At 36.6% G+C, this 21,252-nt stretch overlaps 1 protein-coding gene across 1 annotated transcript; it reads left to right on the top strand.

Annotated features, from left to right (window-relative positions):
- Positions 1 to 18,522: 18,522 nt before the first annotated feature.
- LOC128127006 (uncharacterized) lies at positions 18,523 to 19,920 on the top strand. Its single transcript, XM_052765188.1, has 2 exons — positions 18,523 to 19,180; positions 19,264 to 19,920. The coding sequence occupies exons 1-2, from the start codon at positions 18,619 to 18,621 to the stop codon at positions 19,875 to 19,877; spliced, it is 1,176 nt and encodes a 391-aa protein (XP_052621148.1). The 5' UTR covers positions 18,523 to 18,618; the 3' UTR covers positions 19,878 to 19,920.
- The last annotated feature ends 1,332 nt before the right edge of the window (positions 19,921 to 21,252 follow it).

Here is a 21,252-nt window from a genome sequence, read left to right on the forward strand (position 1 = left end):
CAAAGAACTTAATCGAACACATCAATTTAGTTCTGACCGGCCGGTACATAGGTCACAACAAAATCATCGAGGGGCCCAGATATCGCTTCTATTTCTAGAAGGAACAGATAAACTTCGACTCATATGCTTGTTCTACTACTTGTTGAATTGTACACAAAGGCACGTTTTATAACATCAAGTTACTGATGTGTTTACGTGCAATCAATGCACAACCAACTCATAGGTAACAACTCATATCTCTAGGTTTGAAGATTTATATGATATTGCCGTCTCACGATCACTCGAGATAAATTCCATGAAGTGATACAAGTGAGCGTGGGTTTATTCCAATACTCATAACTTATGAGCACTCATGAATATTGTAGCAACCATTGCTATGACTAAACCCATTTAGCCATCTACAAACTCGATTCATGACAGTCTTGATTCATACCTACTTCCAACATATGAACGACTGTGGAGTGTTTAAATTACATAGTCATTCGGAAAGAATAACCTGGTTATTTTGGAAGTCAAAACATGCAAAGTGAAACACAATAATAATCAAATCCAATATGGTCTCAGAACCCTTTTGAATATAAATAGAACCACCTTTTATTTATCACCATACTGAATACACATTATTCATTGTATAATGTTTCAAACAATCAACTTAAGACTTGAATAAAAAAACAGTCTTCCTATGCTCCTAGCATGTACACTTTGTTTTTCTAAACAATAGTTATGCCATACTCCAAGTATGCACACTATGTTTGTCTATGATCCTTACATTGTGATGTAGATCAATTGAACATGATTCCAATGATACTCATTTCACAATCCCAAATCCTTATTGTAAATGTGAGAATCCCCGATTCCTATCGTTTACCAAAAAAACTGTTAGATTTTAAACTTTTATGCAATGTTCCTCTTGTAATGATTATGCACAAAGTCACCAAAACCTTGTCACCAGTCATTACAGAGTATTCTAAAGAAGGTCACTTCTATGGAACGGAAGTCTCATATTCAAAGTACATTGCTTTGAACATCCTTCTTGCAGTAAGGTTTTCTAATCTTACATATATTGAATAACTTCCACCTATGGAGACATTTCCATAGTCCCATTTTGACTATCACTTCCGAACAAGAGTTACTTCTTTTCAGAATATGTCAATATGGTCCTTTCCGACAACTTACATCATACTTCCAACTGTCCCTGAGCAACCAATCTTTGGCGAACCTCAGATTTGTCCTCGACAATTGCTTAATCACTTTAGTCATATCCAGTTCTAGACTTTTCCCTTCTCAATGCCTTAAGCATTTGGTAAATTTAGAAAAGATGAATATTATAGCACATGCAATCGATCCTATATCCGAAGCATATGGGACACGATTCATGATGTTTGACATAAAGACATGATACTAGACCAGTCTTTTGCTACAATATTTTTTTTTATTTGCCATGTTTTCAAAATTTAACTATGAAGAGGGATGCCGTAGTCATAATTGAATTTTGAGAACGCAATATATATAGAATTTCCTTAAGTCGAACCATTCAGACATAAAATTCATATATATGTCCTTGACTAAAGATGATTAAAATCTCAATCTAAGCTTCTAGAATTGAAATGAAGTATAATTTCCTCTCCCTTAATTATAGCAAAACAACTTTTCAACCCCTGCAACTTCACGAATTGAAACTTTGTTTTCTATAATTAACATTGCTAACTTGCAACACTAAACGTAATAATCATGCTCCCACTAATATGATGATTATCAGCATAACACTTATGCTCCCACTAGCTCTGACATATTTCCAGAAATCTGCTGGACTTCTGAAATTTAGATTCATACACCCTTTCATAGATAGCTCACATGTGTGTCTAACCAATTTCAAGAACTATGAAAAGGGATGCCGTAATCATAGTCTCAATTTCTTAGACCTTTGCCATTTCTCACAAGTCCATATTAGTGTGCCGGTAAACCACACACGCTCCACTAACGACTTTTGAAAATGCAAATAACACAATTGATATCTACGTAAAATCTACTTAGTGAAAGCGTTTCCTCACCATCATTTTCATGAATCGGAGAGAAACCTTATGACACTTAGATTTTAAAGTGTATGAGTTCCTATCCATGTGAATTTGTCAAAATCATAATCACAAGATAAGGTTAGTGACAAATTCAGCCTTACATGGATTAAACTTGTTCAATCTTAGTTTCTTGTCACCTTGGTAGCACAAGGCCCACCAATGCTTCCAAGTTGAACTCTGATAACTCACATGCAAATTCAACTTATTTGAAGTAGGTACAGAAACAAGAATTATGTCAACACGATAGGTTGCAAACCTTAAGTCGTGTGCTAGTGATAAATTACAGGTTTTACTCTTGATTAAATCTTGAAACTCTTTCGGGATCTTTAAGGCTCCCACTGTCCCCTTGATATATAAGTTTCCCCAGTCAAGAACCATTCCTTGACAAAACAAATATTCAAGGGATAGTGCGGATTCTTATCAAGACTAACACTTCACACAATTGGTCTTAGTTGGTCTTTGTCTCATCCAAGACATCACAACTTACCAATCTCAAATGTACAAGGGTAGAAACATTCTACACTACATTTGATAAGTGTTTTAAACCTTACTTTATGTCACTCAATGTTACAATCTTGGAGTATGACTCTAAGAATTGTTTTGGAACGAAGTATGACTCGTCTTCTCGATCTTAACCAATCCAACAATTCATGACCTCTCTTCTTAGCCATAACAATGCACTAAGACGTCCTTAGAGTATGAATTTGTGATATGGTTTCATAATCATTAAGATGATCATGAAATACGATACTAAAGTACTCTCCCATCCTTTCAGATTTGAGAAACTTTTATCTTTCTGCCTAATTTGATTCTTCTCATTTGTTTTGTCATACATTGTAACCTTTCCAATGTTACAGAATTACACTTAACCTTATAAGTATAATCACATTTACTAATCTTTAGTAAATCATGACAAATCAATCTTTGTGGTGGACCTTGACCAGCGCACACCCAGTGTACCTAATTCCTTAGTCCTTCAATTGACTCACATATACATGTGATTAAAGAATTAGTCTAAATTTTCAAAGATGAAAATTCTCATTCATCATACAATACAACTTGTATGATTCCAAGTTTCTGTCCAATTGAAACTTGGGTGATGAAAAACTTTCTTCATTTGGTAAATTCAAACACTACCACAAATGAAAGAATCAAATCCACTTTCCAATATTGCTATTACTGGAAACATATAAGCAACAATTTTCCACAGATGCCATTGTAAGGATATTTTTAAAATAAATAAAATTAAAACCCTTTTTTTCTTTTATTTTAAAACTTTGCGGAAAAACTTATCCCTACAATCCACATGAAAACCTTGTTGTTATCTATTCATAAGCAATACATTATAACTCTTAAGCAACAGCTCAAAATTCTGTTTGCCGAACCATGCAATCGAAACCCACCTTTGCAATCAGAATCAACATATACTTACTTTAAGCTTCCTATCTTTTCTTTGATTCTTAAGAACATCAACATGTGACCCATTCACATTATGTAATAAGAATCTCCAAATAGGAACTTAATAGAGTTAGACAGTGGACTTTACCCGAAGTAGAGTCAAACCTCTTGACTTGATCAACCTTATGACCTTTCAGGTGAATAGAGCAGTTTTGCAACCAATGCCCCTTCCTTTGGCAACAAAACACATGGACCCTTTGGTAATGGCACATGAGACTATCTCAGATTTGCCTGTCTCTTTACTATTTGGTCAACCGAGTTGACTATAGCCGATCCCTTTCCATTGGGAAGAGAGATCCTTTTCTAGATATCCAATGCTACCATTGTCAATGTCCATTTAAGACTTGGGAAGTTGTTCTTTTAATCAAATTTGCTTTACTGGTGTTCCAAATCATTGCTAATTCCACAACACCAAGCAAATAGATAACATCATTAAGGGTCATGTCATAGTCCATCTCATAGTAGTCCCAAAGAGACTCACTATGTTACTAAGAAAGTGATTGAACATCCAACTTTCACGGGACTTTGACACCCAACTCTCCCGACTTGTCAATATGTGACTTTATCTCCAAGATGTGAGCACACATAGACTATGCTTGCCAATAGGGATTGAGTGACTTTAAACTTTTCAAGAACTTGTGGGTGAGGGAGAATAATTGGAGGAGGTGGAGGAAGTGAAGCATGATGTTGAGGGACACCATCTTCAAGAGATTTGGGAAGATCATAGTTGTCTGAACCAAACATCTATAATGGGAGAAAATCAAGTTAGTTGATTCAAAATCCTTAATATAACACCCAATATGAAATATTAAGGCTAGGACCCAACACAATATTTTATAATTTGGAAGAGGGATGCCGTAATCCAAACTATAAAATATTTGAAGGTAGGCGAATGGCGATTCACCAATTTCCACCATGAAAAACGAAATAATTTATTAGGTTTTAATTGGATTTAAAATTCCTAGATCTTTTGAGATTCATTGAACTTTTCAATGGCATGTTTCAATCTCGAGTGTGCCCTCTCAAATTTTGTGACTGGGATGTCGAGGATCACAAAACAAGTTGTGAATAACCATACCAATTCACTTGGTACCCTTAATATTATCACCTAATCAATGTGCCAGTTAACCACACACGCTCCATTGATCTATGACAAACATTAAGTCACCCTTCGTGATCCTTACTAGTCCAAGTTAGTGTGCCGGTTAACCACACACGCTCCACCAACGACTTGGTAAGGTACAAAGTGTGAATTCCATGGGCTAGCACCAAATTCACATTTTTTCTAAAGTAACTAAGATTGGGAATCAAATAAAACATTTAGTTACTTTATAATATTCATCATACTTTTAATGAGAATTTAAAGTCATTGTCCTACCCGTTCGGCTAACGACCCTCCACCAGTCAAGCAAGCGGTGGGTGAGAGTGGACACCCATTAAGTTGCCATTTTATAGGCAACAACCTTATACCCACCTTATAGACCGGCTTCGTGAATGAGGTCTACTAACGGTAAAACGACTTGTTCTTATACATATATATAATAATTAACCATTAATCTTATAATAGTATAAGGGTAGAATTTTAACTTTTAAAACTTATAGGGTATGGAATTAAAGTTTGTGTGAGACTTTACAAATTCCAAAACTTGAGGGCAAGTTTTGAACAATTCATAAACTTTTGGATATTCATAACTTATGAGTTTTAATTAAGTGTTTAATACTTTTAATGAAGAGTCTCTTGGAAATCCATAACTTGATGACAAGTTATGAAGTCCATAAAAGCATTTATTAGAAAAACTCTTCTAAAGTGTAACTTATGACTTCTTAAAAAAATTAGAAGAAAAAACTTTTGGAATTCCATAACTTGAGGACAAATTATGAATTCCATTAAAACACATTAAGATCAAGAATTAACTAACAAACAATTTGCAAATAATTCCTATGATCTAACAAAACTCATATGAACATGAACATCCACATCAACAATTTCAAGAATCATATGAACACATATAAACTTGAAATTTTGATTATAACTTTGAAATTGGTCCACCATCATCATTACCACATCAAAAACAGGTTTTATGAGTCCAAAACAGTTTAAGGTAATGATTCTAGACCAATTCCAGCACCAAAACTCGAAGATATGTTGTTTGGGGTTCCAACTCGTCGAGTGCATGAACCAACTCGCCGAGTTGGATGAATTTTGTCTTGGACTCGTCAAGTCCCTTCATGGACTCGGCGAGTCTGCTGTGCAGACAGCACATAAACTTCGATTTTCAGCAATCTGCATCAAGTATTCAAGAAAACAAGCCTAGGCTCTGATACCACTGTTGGGTTTTGAGCAATCTAACACTTCCTAAGTGTTCATGCAACCCTAATAAACCTTGGATCTATGTTTTCTTCTAAAATACATGCAAATAATAACTTCCAAGGTTTCTTCCTAACTAGCATAGCATAAGGATTATGAATCATAAAAGTACTAGTAGAAATACATACCTTTTGATGATGGTTGATTGTTTGGAGTTTGAGAGCCAAGCACCAATAGTGTGAATGCCTCAAATGGAATCACAAATCACCACAAACACTTGGAAAACTTTGAGAGAGTAGTATAATTTCTTATGGAATCGGCCACCACTAAGTCTCACACTACAAGTGCCACATTTCTTGCATCATATGCTTCTTTATATAGTGTGCATGGTTAGGGTGAAACCCTAATAACCCATGTCTTTTCCTTTCCAAGGATCCATGGGTTAAAAGCTCCATGGATCCTCCATGGACTTTCATATTAGCTTATAGCCCATTAACAAATGAGTATTAGCCCACACTATATAAAATATAATAGCCCATAATTTTAATCAGTCTTCTTTTTAATCTCTAAATTAATTCATAATTAATTTAAGACTAAAACTAATTAAATAACATGACTTCATATTAATATATTATAACTTATAATATATTAATAAATCGTAAGTATACAATTCTCATAAAATTATGCATAAATCGTTTGGGTGAAGTGCAACCCAAATGGACCATGCCGGGTCGGGTCAAGTATGTACCAAATAAGTTATGGACTTAGACACCTTATCCAACATGACTATGATGAGACCTTCTCACCAGGAGCTAAGATTAAATCTATTAGGGTGATGCTAGCCAAAGTTGGGTTTCATGACTATGAAATTTAGCAGATGGATATCAAAACCGCTTTTCTTAATGGGAAGTTGGCTGAGGATGTTTACATGAGTCAGCCAGAGGGTTTTGTGGATACAAAGTACCCCCAATAGAGTGTGTAAGCTTGAGAAATCAATCTAAATCTTGTGTATATGTCAAAGAACAGTTGGAGTACATTAACCTTCCTGGTATTGTATGTTGATGTTATACTTCTCATAGGGAACGACATTCTAACTTTGCAAGAAGTTAAGTCTTGGATTGGAAAATGTTTCGCTATGAAGGATTAGGGAGAGGTTGCCTATATTCTAGGGATAAGGATTTTGAGAAACAGGAGTAAAAGACTAATTAGACTTAGTCAAAGTACGTTTTTGGATAAAGTGTTAAAACGTTTAACATTAGGAATTCCATGAAAGGAGAGTTGCCTATCCAGAGTAATACCAAGTCGAGTAAGACTCGGAGTACTGATGCAGAGATAGCAGAAATGAGTAGATTTCTATATGCTTCCATTGTTAGATCGATCATGTATGTTATGACATGCACTCGCCCTGATGTGGTTTTTACTTTGAGCATGGTTAGCTGATATTAAGGAAATTCGGGTAGAGCTCATTGGATAGCGGTCAAGAATATTCTTAAGTATCTATGAAGAACTAAGGATTGGGTCCTTGTGCTTGGTGGCAGTGACGACTTAAGAGTAACTGGGTATAGTGGCGCCAACTTTCAGATAGGCAAAGAAAACTTTCGTTCCCTGTCTGGCTAGGTGTTTACCTTTAATGGAGGAGAAGTGACTTGGAAAAGTTCCAAATAGGGGACCGTGGTTGATTCTAGCTGTGAATCAGAGTAAATAGCAGCAAACGAAGCATCGAAGGAGGCTATATAGTTGAAGAGCTTCATCGAAGACATTAGAGTTGTGCCAGTCATAAAGGAGCCAATGGAGATTTTTCGTGATAATGAAGGAGCGGTTTCCTTGACAAAGGAACCAATAGATCATGGCAGATCAAGCCATATCGACATAAAATACCATTTTATAAGACATAGAGTAGAAGGAAACTTCATCGTAAAGAGGGTATCTTCAGAAGAGAATCCTGCAGATCCCATCACAAAGGGTCTAAGTAGGGTTAAGCACGTTCAACACGCAAGGAGCATTGGTCTGAAAGATGATATTAATTTTAGTAGTTAGATAAATATTTAGAAACTTGTAACAAACTAACTATAATTAACATTTGATGAATAAATAATGAAGATTTATTTATGAGTATTGTTTACTATCTTTTGTAAATTTTTTATTTTTGTGTTTCATTTTGCATGTTTTTCTTCCCGAATAATTGGATTATTCAAACATCCATAGCCGATCATACTTTTGGAAGTAGTGAATCAAGACTGTCATGAATTGGATTGTACATTGTCTAAAGAGTTTTAGACATAGCAATGGCTTTGCTGCAATATTCACGAGTACTTTAAAATGATGATTTAAGTATTGGATTAACCCACACTCAGAGAATTACTTCATGGAATTTATCATGAGTAACTCTGAGATGCTAATATCTTATAATCTTTAAACGGAGATATATGAGTCGTTGTTTAGAAATTAGTTGTGCATTGATGACGCGTAAACGCATCAGTAAATTGATGTTATAAAACGTATTGTTGTGCATGATTCAGTGAGTAAATAGCACAAACATATAAGTCAAATTTTATCTGTTCCTTTTGCTCTAACGGGAAAGCGATATCTTGGGCCCCTCGATGATTTGGTGTTGACTTATAGTGTCGGGCCCGACCATGACTAAATTGATGTGTTCAATTAATAGTTCTTTGTCATTAGTCATTACAAATCAGAAATCGGGAAACAAAGAATTGGACAATGAGATTTGTTATGTTCCATGTCGTTTGTCCACATGATATCTTGCAGAACAGAGGATTACATGATGACTTCTCTTAGAACACGTAACTGACTGGAACAGAGTTCATCAGCTACTTTGAGAGCTACAATTTGCTAATCATTTTTGAAGTTATTTTGGAAACTATAGTTATTACACTTATCCAAGTGGGCGACTGTTGAATTAGGTGTCTAAGCTCATAACTATAATTGATATATACTTGAATTCATGGTTGCACAATCTTTTTGGGTTGCCCTCAAAACTAGCAACTAAACAGGATGACTTTTGGAGAGAGGTTGAATTTATTATTTGATTAATAAATTGAAATAAATAATTTGTTAATCTATTATGATAATAATATATTAATAAGAAATTGTGATATTTAATTAATATTTAATCAGAAATTAATTGGAATTAATTTTGGGATTAAAAGAATTAATTATAAGTGTAAGGGCTAAAATACAATTGTTCAATAGTTGAGCAAGAGATTTCAGAACTTTCCTAGGGAAGGAGGTGGACGGTTTTCCTAAGGATATTCTAGGGTTTCTAGCATATCCCATGTGGATAATTAATGTCACACCCCCAAACCAAGGATGGCGGAAACGTCCAGGGGTGGAGGACTTCATGTACAGTATCACAACAACGTGTATAATAGTGCTAAAAGTAAATACAACCATCATAAATATAATTGAAAAAGTTACATCAAAGTATATGTTTACATGTTTCAAAATCAATTACAATATGATGACAAAAATAAATTGTTGACGGTTTAACGTCCCATCCTCAAAGCGCTGAAGTTTTCCTGTTTCACTGATTTCCTGAGAATACAAGTAGTTTTGAAAAGTGTCAACAATTAAGTTGGTGAGTTCATAAGAGTTTTGTTTGGAGTAGAAACCGTTTTCCTTTTTAAAGTCAATAGAGTTTGATCTCTAGAAAATCCAATATTTTCTTAGTTAAGTGTAAACAGAATAATCCTATATGATGCGTTGATGTATTCTAGATTGACCCGCAGATTTCCCCTATAATCGTCCAGCATATATAAGTTATATAAGATTTACGTTAGATAAAACGTCGAATGTAATGGGTCCGCCCTAGGTCCACAACCAAACAAGGAACAGGAGATGAGGCGGGCACCACCAATTCCAAGCCAATCCAGACTAAATTCTTGTATGACTCAAGCATATACGCTCAACGATTATAGTTGAAGTCTAACGATACGAAAATCTATTGTGAATATAACCTATACATATCATAGTTCACCGGGGAGTAATAGGGATTAGTGAACCTGAACCATGCATATGATAGCCTATCAAAGTGGTGGTGATGGTGAGTGTAACCTATACATATCATAGTTCACCGGGGAGTGATAGAGATTAGTGAACCTGAACTATGCATATGAATAGCTTATCAAGTAATGGTGATGGTGAGTGTAACCTATACATATCATAGTTCACCGGGGAGTGATAGAGATTAGTGAACCTGAACTATGCATATGAATAGCTTATCAAGGTGATGGTGATGGTGAGTGTAACCTACACATATCATAGTTCACCGGGGAGTGATAGAGATTAGTGAACCTGAACTATGCATATGAATAGCTTATCAAGGTGATGGTGAATTCCTTTCTTGTAATTAAGTTCCTAGGGTAGATGAAACATAAACTATACCTATTATAGTTTATTACTTTGTTTGTGATATGTATTTACCATAACTATACCGACTATAACTAGTGCGTTCGTTTACGGGGGTATAATGGCTTAACTATACTTATTATAGTTTATCTTAATTGTCCATAGTGGCAGTAAATCTTTTGTATGTGTAAAACCTTTAATAATGTGTTTGTTATATAAGTAACCCTAAACTATACCTATTATAGTTTATCAATTGTTTGTATGGGTAGTGAGCATAGGCCCTTCTTGTCATAATTTACCAATGTTTATATTTATAATGGATATAGCCTCGTAATATCATTTATATATTTCCCATGCTTGTGGAGGTGTAAATCCATTTGTTTTCTGATGTATGTCTATGTAAGAATACAAAATTTGTCATATATTGAAACTACACATAACCATATAACGATGTATACCTTGCTCAACATGTTACAAGGTGAAATGAAATTTATAGTGTTTTTCTGTTAATAACATTTTCTGTAACTGTTATTGGAAAAATTGTAGAAAAATCATAAAATGTCCAAATCAAGTTCTGTAACTTCTGAGAGTTTGGAAAATAAGTCTAGTTTGTTCATAATTTTTATTATAATTTTTAATGACCTTTAACTTGGGTGAAAAAGTCCATAATCACAGACTGGTCCGGATTGATGTTTGAAATGATAGGCAGTTTTGTAAAAATCACCATAAATTGTAGAAAAATCGTATGGAGATGTGCAAGTAGTCATTTTAAAGCTAAGAAGTGTAACTACATGCACCTAAAACAGTTTTGAAAACAAAAATGTTTAAGATGTCCAAAACAGTCCGTGAATGGAGTGAAACTTTTCTGATGAAAGCTGTTAGAAAAATGTAGTTATGTTCTAAGTATTTTAACTTGTATTCCCCCCCCCCCCCCTAAAAATTTGAGAAAACATGAAAATGTAGGGGTATGAACTCACCTTGTGTGATTTCAGTAGATAAGTGTTGAAGAAGAGAAGTGTTCAACCCAAGATATGAACTCACCTTGAAGATTCGAAGCTCTAACACAAATATATTGGAGTTTGTGTAAGATATCCATGATTTGAGTGGAAATAATTGAGATAATCATAAAGAGAATGGATTATGCTTACCAAATGTGGAGGAAAAACTCAAGATCAGCCCTTGAATCTCGAATTTCTAGAGAGAGAAAGTGAGAGAGAAAAGAGTTTGATCTTCTTGTGAAATGAGAGCAAATGAGAGAAAATGAGGAGAGAGGATGATTATCCAGCTCTCAAAAACGTGGGGATGGCTTGTGAGGGAGGTAAAAGGTACAATGTATGGTGGAAAGGAGTGTGGGTTGTCATGGAGTGGGTATGGGGGTTGCTTGCGTCATAAACTAAAGTAAGGTCAACACTCCACCTTTGTACTTTACCAACTCCTTTTTAGATAAGGTTTTATCCTTAAAATGTGATTAAATCATTAATTTAGGGGTCTTATAATTTAAAATAAAGTTTTGGGTGAAAATCTCATGTTAAAACAATTAAAAACGGGTCTTAAACGCAAAATTACGCGAAACCGGGTGAAAAATGAGCTTTCCAGCGAGACCCTTCGGACCTAGGCCGAGGTTCGGTCCCTAGGCCGAAGTTCGGTCAGACAGGTGCAGGGTTCGGAGGCGAGAGACGCGAGCTAGAAGCGAGAAGCGAAGCAAGGATTGGTCCGAGGCTCGGTCCGAAGAGAAGTCAGAAGCGAAGTCAGGCGGTTCGGTCCGAAGGGAAGCCAGAACCGAAGGAACTGTTGTGAACAGTAATGAACAGTACCTTCGGGTTCGGTTCCTCCTCTTATGCGATGTTCGGCTCGGATGAACAGTAGTCTCGGTTCGGCTCATAAGTCAACACCTCGGTTCGGTTCATGAACAGTACTCTCGGTTCGGACCTTCATGAATAGTACTTTCGGTTCGGACCTTCATGAATAGTACTTTCGGTTCGGTTCATGAATAGTATTTTCGGTTCGGAGGGTTCGTTTCCTTAAGTCCGTTTTTCGCGTAGACTTCCGTTTTTGGGCTATTTTCGCCAAATTCGAGGGTCGGGATGCCCCGAGTGATTATAGAAAGTTGGGAGAGATTTCGAGAGAGATTTGAGAGAGATTCCACATACTTAGAGAGATTTGGGAGAGATTTGACATTCTTGGAGAGATTTCACATACAAAGAGATATGTGGGAGAGATTTCACATACTTAGAGAGATTTGGGAGAGATTTGACATACTTGGAGAGATTTCACATACAAAGAGATATGTGGGAGAGATTTCACATACTTAGAGAGATTTGGGAGAGATTTGACATACTTGGAGAGATTTCACATACAAAGAGATATGTGGGAGAGATTTCACATACTTAGAGAGATTTGGGAGAGATTTGACATACTTGGAGAGATTTCACATACAAAGAGATATGTGGGAGAGATTTCACATACTTAGAGAGATTTGGGAGAGATTTGACATACTTGGAGAGATTTCACATACAAAGAGATATGTGGGAGAGATTTCACATACCGAGAGAGATTTGGGAGAGATTTGACATACTTGGAGAGATTTCACATACAAAGAGATATGTGGGAGAGATTTCACATACTTAGAGAGATATGGGAGAGATTTGACATACTTGGAGAGATTTCACATACAAAGAGATATGTAGGAGAGATTTCACATACTTAGAGAGATTTGACATAAGAAGAGATAGAGTGAAAACGATTGAGAGAGGTTTCATTGGTGTCCTTTTTGAGTGTCCGGCTACGCACTGCAAGGTCCGTAAACCCCGTTAAGCCCTGTTTAGGGATCTTGCATACTCCCGATGAGTATGTAACATTGTTTTATCAGTTTGGCTCTCCACGTACCATCGTTTTAGGTTAAGGAGATCTAGGTGTACGCACTTTTTGATTTAGGATCTCTCGTTAGAATAAAGAGTTGTTTAGGAGTTACTTATCATAAGCTCTAGCACTTACGGCAAAATGAGTGGACCGGTTTGACTTGTTGACTTTCGTTGACTTTGACTTGACTGAAAATTGACGGTTGTCACAATTAAGGAGGTGGATAATTACCTAATTTGAATTAATAATATTCTATTCAAATTAGGGTTATCCAGGACATCCTATCTGCACTATAAATAGACCCCTTAACCTTGTAATTTTTCGCCACCTGAAACCCTAGAAGGATAGTAAAAAATCTCAAGCTCCCTCCTTCTCTCTCCTCTCTCGTCCTCTTGCTTGTTTGGGTGTGATCTAATAGAGGCGTGACACTTTTGACGCGTGCTCTAAAGGTTTCAAGAAGACTTGGATTTTCATTATTATTGCTACATAAAAATCAAATGTATGTTTACTAACCATGGTTATGATTTTCGAAAATAATATAGATCTCCTAGGGTTTTCCATTTGATGTTCAAAAGTTGTATGTTCAATTAGAAAAAACATAGATCTAAGAATTAGGGTTGCATGCACACATAGGTTTTTGTTTGTTATGCTCAAAACCCAACACTTACTTGGTTGCTCCTTATCAGTTGTAGATCAGTATCCAATGAGATTATTGAGGAATCTAGACTATCGTTATTATAGTCGCAAGGAATATAAAGACTAAGACTTAGAGATAATCATACATATGTCATATCAAAGGAAAAGCTAGGGCGTTAGGCTAAGCTCTTCCTAAATCACAAATCATCCACTTTAATAAGTGAGTGTATAATTACTTTCAGCTTACACATATGTATGGAGTATTTAGACAATTAAATGTTATATGTGTTATTTTATCTATGATTAAGATATTATGTGTTAATATGAAACTTTGAGATGATTTTGATTCAACCGTATATGTATTTTCATACTTATAATATATTGGGTAGTAAAGGGTGATGAGAGATGAAAATGATGATAAGAGGCCATGACTATTATAGTACGATGGGAGATGAAAATGATGATAATAGGCAACGACTTTAATAATACTATTATACTAACGATGTGGTCATTTAACAGAGTATAGATGATGACCACAGACTATTCTATACAGTCCAGTGGAACACATAGAACTACGTGTTCATACGATGTACTCTATTCCTTACTAACATGAATTATGGAGGAAGCCCTGAAGTAGTATTGTCTACTCGATGTTCGTGATGATCCTTAGAATAGGTCCTTAGAGATGAATATATAAGAAAACGGGGATGAGTAACCGAGTTAATTTTTTTTATGTGTAATAGATAATTAAACAAATTAATTATATTGTGGGTTGAAAACCTATGTATTCACCAGGCTTCCCAACCTAACACACCCAGTTTCTTTGTATCACAAGTAGCGATATAAATGTACATAGATAATGATGTTTGGATCCGACGAAAGATTCGAGGAGATGTAGGCCATTAATATAATAAGATGTTGTAAGGTGTGTAATGACTATGTTTATGCTTATGTGTAGCATCTGGTTCTTGGTATGTATTCTGTTATTAAACCTTCATTATTTTTGCATTTTTGGCCTTGGACTCGGTGAGTCGAAGGACGGACTCATCGAGTAGAAGCGGGATGAGGCGCGGGGTTTAAGCTGCGGACTCGGCGAATCGAGTCCCGGACTCGGCGAGTAGCCGCTGTTTAGACAAAAACCCTAATCCAGGGGTTTGCACCCTATTTAAACGACCTTATGCAGCCTCTTCTTCCCTTTATGCTCCCAAACACTCCTCATAGCAAACCCTAGCCGTTTTTGTGAAGATCTAAGGCTTTTTGAGTGATTCTTGTGAGTTTTGATCTCAAGGAAGAAGGAAGAGCATAGAAGGATCAAGAGGGAACTGAAGGATTCAAGTTTGGTTCATCATTTCAGTCTTTGGAAGGTATAAAGTCTGAACATTGCTCATTCTTTTGTTAGATCCCTCCTTGGGGTGATTTAGGGCTTTTATAAGCCATTTTTGACGGCCAACCATGTTTGCAAACATGGTTGGGGGTTTGGGCTTCTGTATCATGTCATTTTATGAGCCACAAGTCAGATCTAGGTTGCTTTTTGTACCAAGGAAGGCCCATGCAACAAAAGAACCATTTTAGAGCCTTTTTAAGCTCTAATGTCCCATGCATGCATGTAAAGTTTGTAACTTTACGTGCTAGATCGAGTTTAGGGGCCTGGATCTATCATTTGGTTAAGTGTTGTACATCAGAAATCGAAGTTCTTAGTAAGGAATATGATAGACTCGGCAAGTCCATTCCTGGACTCGGCGAGTCCAAGGGTTTTGGTCCCATATCAGTGAAGGTCATAAGGACCAGTTGAGTGTGGAAGGGTTTTAGGAGTCCCGGGGAGTGACCCAACGTTCTGGACTAAGCAAAGTGTTCTGGGAATTCATGGTACTCGGCGAGTGCATGAACGGACTCGGCGGGTCCAAGACAATCTTCATGGGACTCGACGAGTTGTTCATCAACTCGGCGAGTCAAGGACAGAACGTGTTCATAAGATGAAGAGTAACTAGGCAAGTTGTTCATACAACTCGGCGAGTCAAGTCAGGACATGAGTATCAGTTGATGATGAACTCGACGAGTTGTTCATACAACTCGACGAGTCGGATGTAGATTCAGTCGGTGTTCATTTAGAAGGAAAACTCGTCGAGTCATCACCTAACTCGACGAGTAGAGACGGGTATGAGGTCTGATGGAAGGATAGGGACTCGGCGAGTTGATGAGTCAACTCGGCGAGTTGATGAGTCAACTCGGCGAGTTGATGAGTCGACTCGGCGAGTCAGGTTAACTGGAAGTTGACTTTGACTTTGACTTGGTCAAGGGGTAAAATGGTCATTTTATCCTAAGGGTAGATGTCAGATTCTGACTAAGTGTTTTGTGGGAATTTTAGCCGGAGGACTTCCGGAGCAGCAGTGGCAGCAGTCAGAGGATTCCCGCACAGTTTAGCAGATACGAGGTGAGTTACCTTCCAATAAGGGTGGGTCTAAGGCCACAATGCCGGCCCACCATTGAGGAGTTTTTAGAGGATAATTGTCTTTGTGATAATTTATCTTGGTTTGGTGTGCGTTTGGTTATGAGTTATATCTGTATGATATGTTACATGATAGGGATAGTTTCCCTGATAGTGGTCCTTAGGACCAAGGGGTAGGTCAGTACCCGGATATGTCTGGATGTGTGCTTGTATCTTGCTATTGTATGCTAGTGGTAAGGGGTGGAATAGTCCCCAGTTACCGGTTGAAAGATACCGATGATGAGTACCGGTTGAAAGATACCGATGACAATTACCGGTTGAAAGATACCGATGATGATTATCGGTTGAAAGATACCGATGGTATAGTATGGTATGTCGTATGATGGGGGAACTCACTAAGCTTTGTGCTTACAGTTTCAGTTTTTGGTTTCAGGTACCTCTTCGTCTAAGGGGAAGGAGCCGGCGGTGTAGCATGACATCACACACACATATGATTTTTCCGCATGGTGTTTTCTGGGATTGTACTCTGATATGACATCTGCGAAATGGGCATCTCATCTGCGAATGTACAAGTGCCTGAAGCACAGTTGTGCTTCAGGCACTTGTACATTCGCAGATGAGAATTTTTTTTTTTTTTTAATTTTTTCGGTAAAAATAGGGGTAATTTCGCAGATGGAATAGGTCCCATCTGCGAAATCCTTTGATCCTATCTGCGAAATGATGCAATTTTTTTTATTTTTTTTTATTTTTTTTTTATTTTTTTTAAGGTTGACTACGAAATGAATTGGTTTGACTACGAAATGGGCTTTGCTATATAAAAACTTTTGTAGAAAAAATATCATTTTGGTTGTTATTTGGTTTGTGAAATACTCTCTATCTCTACAATTTGCTCAAAAAATGATTGAATATTTGGTTTGTCTTGTAACCGGTGGGAGATGGCAAGTTAATGGAACTAATCTGGAATACATATGTCCACAGGGAGGTATTTCTGAACTTGCTTTGATATTTTCTGAGTATATTAGTTATAGTGATTTTGTATCTATGGTAAGAAGCAAAATTGGTTTGTTAGACAAATATAGAATTAGTCTTGGTTTCCACCATCCTGAATTAAATTATTATATAGCTATAGTTGAAGACGTGGATGTTAGAATGTTGATAAACGTAATCAAATGTAGTGGAGGAAGGGCTGTGAAAGTGTTTGTGGTGGTTGATGAAGTTGAGGAGGTTAATGGGGGCGGTGAAATTGGAAACGAAGTTGTTGGTAATTTATGCAGTTTTAAAGGGAGCAACGATCCGATAGGTACTTTCAATACTCCTAGTGTACCTCAGTTTCACAGTGTTGCTGAAAATGTTAATGTTAGTTATTCACCTATTCAATATGTGGATCCCGAGAATTACAAGTATGTTGGTGATGATGATGTTGGTACATATCTTAATCATGTTGGTGGTCGTTGTGATGATGTTGCCGAACAAGAAGTTAAACTTATGAATAGGCGTGTGGTAGATAAAACTAAAAAGAAAAAAACTTCAATTCAAAAAAATGAAAAAAATCATGTTTACGGGCATTATGTTGATGTTGGTGATGTATGTTTAGATATAACCGAGCTACAAAGTAATTCCGATAGAGATGGGTTGGGTGATGAAGTTAAAGCTAAGTATCCCGATAACCTTTTTCACGGTATGCCCCCTGTACCAGCATGGCCAGTTGATAATAATGAAGATATCCCAACACAGATGGTAGACATTAATCTTCAAAAGATTCAATGTGAGAGTATATTTAAAAACAAAGAACTTTTAAAGAGGTGTATTGGTAAAAAATGTCTTCTAGAAGGTTTCCACACGAGGACAAGTAGATCCACCAAATCAAGGTATGAAGCTGTGTGTGTTTCGAAAAATTGTTCTTGGTTACTAAGAGCAAAAACAATTAAAAATACTGATGGACTTTTCTAAGTGAATAAATTTGTTGATGTACACACATGTTCTTCAACATTGTTGCAACCTAATCATCGACAAGCAAACAAATATGTTTTGGGTGAATATGTTGCTGATGTTTTGGCTGAAGACTATAGTAGAGTTTATCGGGGAAAAGAAATTGTTAATGATATGAATGCTCAATTGAATATCAATATCTCATACCATCAGGCATGGCGTGCGAAGCAATATGCATTGTTGTCGTTAAGGGGTACGAAAGAGGATTCTTTTACCAAACTTCCGGCGTATTGTCACAACTTGGCCAAACATAATCCGGGTACTGTCACACATATTAAAACAGATGCTGATGATCGGTTTGAGTTTTTGTACGTCGCACTCGGTTGCTCGGTTAGTATTATCATGTTCTAATTTTTTTTAATATTTATTTTGGTGTATTTGAATAAATATACAATGTATTGTAGGTACAAGCTTTTGTCAATTTTTGTAAGCCGACCCTAGTAGTAGATGGAGCTCACCTAAAGGGCGAGTTCAAAGGTACCATGCTACTTGCAGTTACTAAGGACGGACAAAATCAAATATTACCGGTTGCATATGGTATACGCAAAAATGAGTGTACTGATTCTTGGACATGGTTTTTTCAAAAACTACGTGATTGCATAGGAAATATGCAGGAGCTTACAATTATATCTGATAGGTCTCCATCTATAGCAACATCCGTTGCCAACATTTTTCCTCACGCTCATCATGGAATATGTGGTGTCCATTTGTATTTCAACATAGTATCTAGATTCGGCAAGAGTAAGACGGTTAAAGGAATTTTTTGGGAGGCGTGTAGGGCGTACACAGTTGATGCTTTTGATGCTGCCATGGATGTTATGAAAAAGACAAAAGAACCAGTATGGGAGTACTTAAAAAGTATAAATCCAGAAACCTGGTCAAGGGCACATTTTAAAGGGAACCGATACAATCTTATGTCGTCCAACAGTGCGGAGTCTATAAATGCATTATCTAGACACGCACGTAAGGTGCCAATACTTATGTTGATTGATTTTTTTCGTGCTACAATGCAACAATGGTGGTTTCAAAGACGTAACTTTGCAGGTATTACGTAAATTTGTAATATTAATGTTTTATTAGTTTCGATGTTATTGATTTTAACTTCTTCATTTTGGCTGTTTTTTTAGCGGAAGCAACAACAACACTTACCCCTTGGGCGGATGAAGTTGTAAAAGAAAACAAGAAAAATTTTACCAAATGGGATGTTCGCATGATCTTAAATACGAAATGCGAGGTCAAAAAGGGGGCACAAAATGTGATTGTTGATTTTCAACATATGACATGTACATGTAGGCATTGGAAACTTGATGGGATACCTTGTGGTCATGTCATAAGATGTTTAACAGTGAACAATTACCAAGACTGCTCGAGGTTTGCATTAAATGCTTACTTTACCGAAACACTGAGGAAAACATATGAGGAATCAATAAACCCTCTGCCGAAGCCATCCGAATGGGAGATCCCCGATGATTTGATGATTGTTAAGCCACCTATAATGGATAAACGTCAGCCAGGCAGGCCAAGAAACACAGACCGCATTCCATCCCAAGGCGAGGGTCCAATTATAAAAGAGTGTTCTACATGTGGTCAACTAGGACACACGAGAAATAATTGTACTGGAAGGGCGTCTGGTAGCAGAGCAGGTCACATAATTTCTACTGCAGAAATGGCATATAATATTGGTGGTTCAGCGGGTTGCTCACAAACCCATAACGCTGATTTTGATATAAAACAACCTTGAAATTAAGAGTAATGACGAGTTGTTAGCTTATTATGTATTGTAATATTTTTATTAACTCTTACAAGACATTGGTATGCTTTCATATTTTAGTTAAGTTTGTTGATTATAACAATGAATGAAGCCTTTATATTATAAAATATAGTTTGCAGATTTATTTTAACAGTTACAACATGTTATTTAAAAAAAACAACAAACGATCCTTTGGCAACCTAATCTGTTTCATGATAATATTACAATAACTTTATAACTAATTTTTAAACTCAGGGAACTGCAACGGGTACTTCTCTTTCTCCATTGTTATATAGTCATCCCTAATTCTCATTTTGTCTTCGAAACGATCCTTTTTTACCATAATGTGTATCAACTGCTCATCCTTCTCAGCAAGCCGTTTTTCAGTCGTTTTGATTGCCTTCTTACTCTTTTTTATCCAATCTTTATGCTCTTTGATTTTGTTTTTATTGAGGTCAATCCATTCTTCAGCTTGTTTGCATTACGAACCTATATCATTAGCAAGTTGAGTGAGAAGTCGGGATGACTCTTTGTCCTCTTCTTGTTGTGCTTCAGCCTTCTTTAATTCTTCAAAATTTTCATGTGACATATATGACCCGGCTGAAGAGGGTGTAAAAAAAGGGTCTACCGAATCACAGTAGTAACAATCTACTTCGTTGCATGAGCAAATTTCGAATTTGTGTGAGGAACTCATAATAAAATCGATGTTGTATTAAACTGGAGCAATAAGTGGTATTTATACATACTAGACAGTAATGAGAAGTCCAACTTTGAAATGACTAGACAGTAATGACAAGTCACTGTAGTAACCTGCACATCCCAGTGGGTCCCTTTAGTGACAAGAGATAAATGATAGTTTGACATGACAAAACACTGCATAAAGCTGAAATTCGTAGTCCAAATATAACCATTTCGTAGTCAAAGTATTATTTCATAGTCTATTTATTTATATAAATAGATGTTTAAGATCTATAAACCAAACACCCAAATCACCTAAACGAAACGAATTCCCATTATTAGAAATGTCGTCGAATGCAGCAAGTTCTTCGAATGAAGTACCTGGTTCCAATTCTGAAAGGCCATGGACGACAAACGAGGTGTTAGTTCTAACACGGTGCTGGCTAAGTGTTAAGGATGGTGAACCGTTACTTGCTCCCCCGCATTGCCTAATTGGTGATGAATGGAGTCGCATCACATCTTTGTTTAACCATGAGATGGGAGAAGGGCAAAAAAGAGAAAAATCAGATGTTGTTACTAAGTGGACGGATGTAAAGGAGGAAGTGACATGGTTCAATCGAGCATGTAGTTATGCGAAACGTAACAATGTTCGTTGTCGTGACGAAGAAGAGTTCTTGGAAGTTGTTAC

The sequence above is a fragment of the Lactuca sativa genome, chromosome 7 (genome assembly GCF_002870075.4).
Source record: "Lactuca sativa cultivar Salinas chromosome 7, Lsat_Salinas_v11, whole genome shotgun sequence".
Lineage (NCBI taxonomy): Eukaryota > Viridiplantae > Streptophyta > Magnoliopsida > Asterales > Asteraceae > Lactuca > Lactuca sativa.

Bases quoted from the DNA above. Each gene is read 5' to 3' on its own strand.
- LOC128127006 (XM_052765188.1), top strand. From the start codon at position 18,619: ATGCTACTTGCAGTTACTAAGGACGGACAAAATCAAATATTACCGGTT. The intron at 19,181-19,263 runs GTATTACGTAAA...CTGTTTTTTTAG, and splicing joins TCAAAGACGTAACTTTGCAG to CGGAAGCAACAACAACACTT.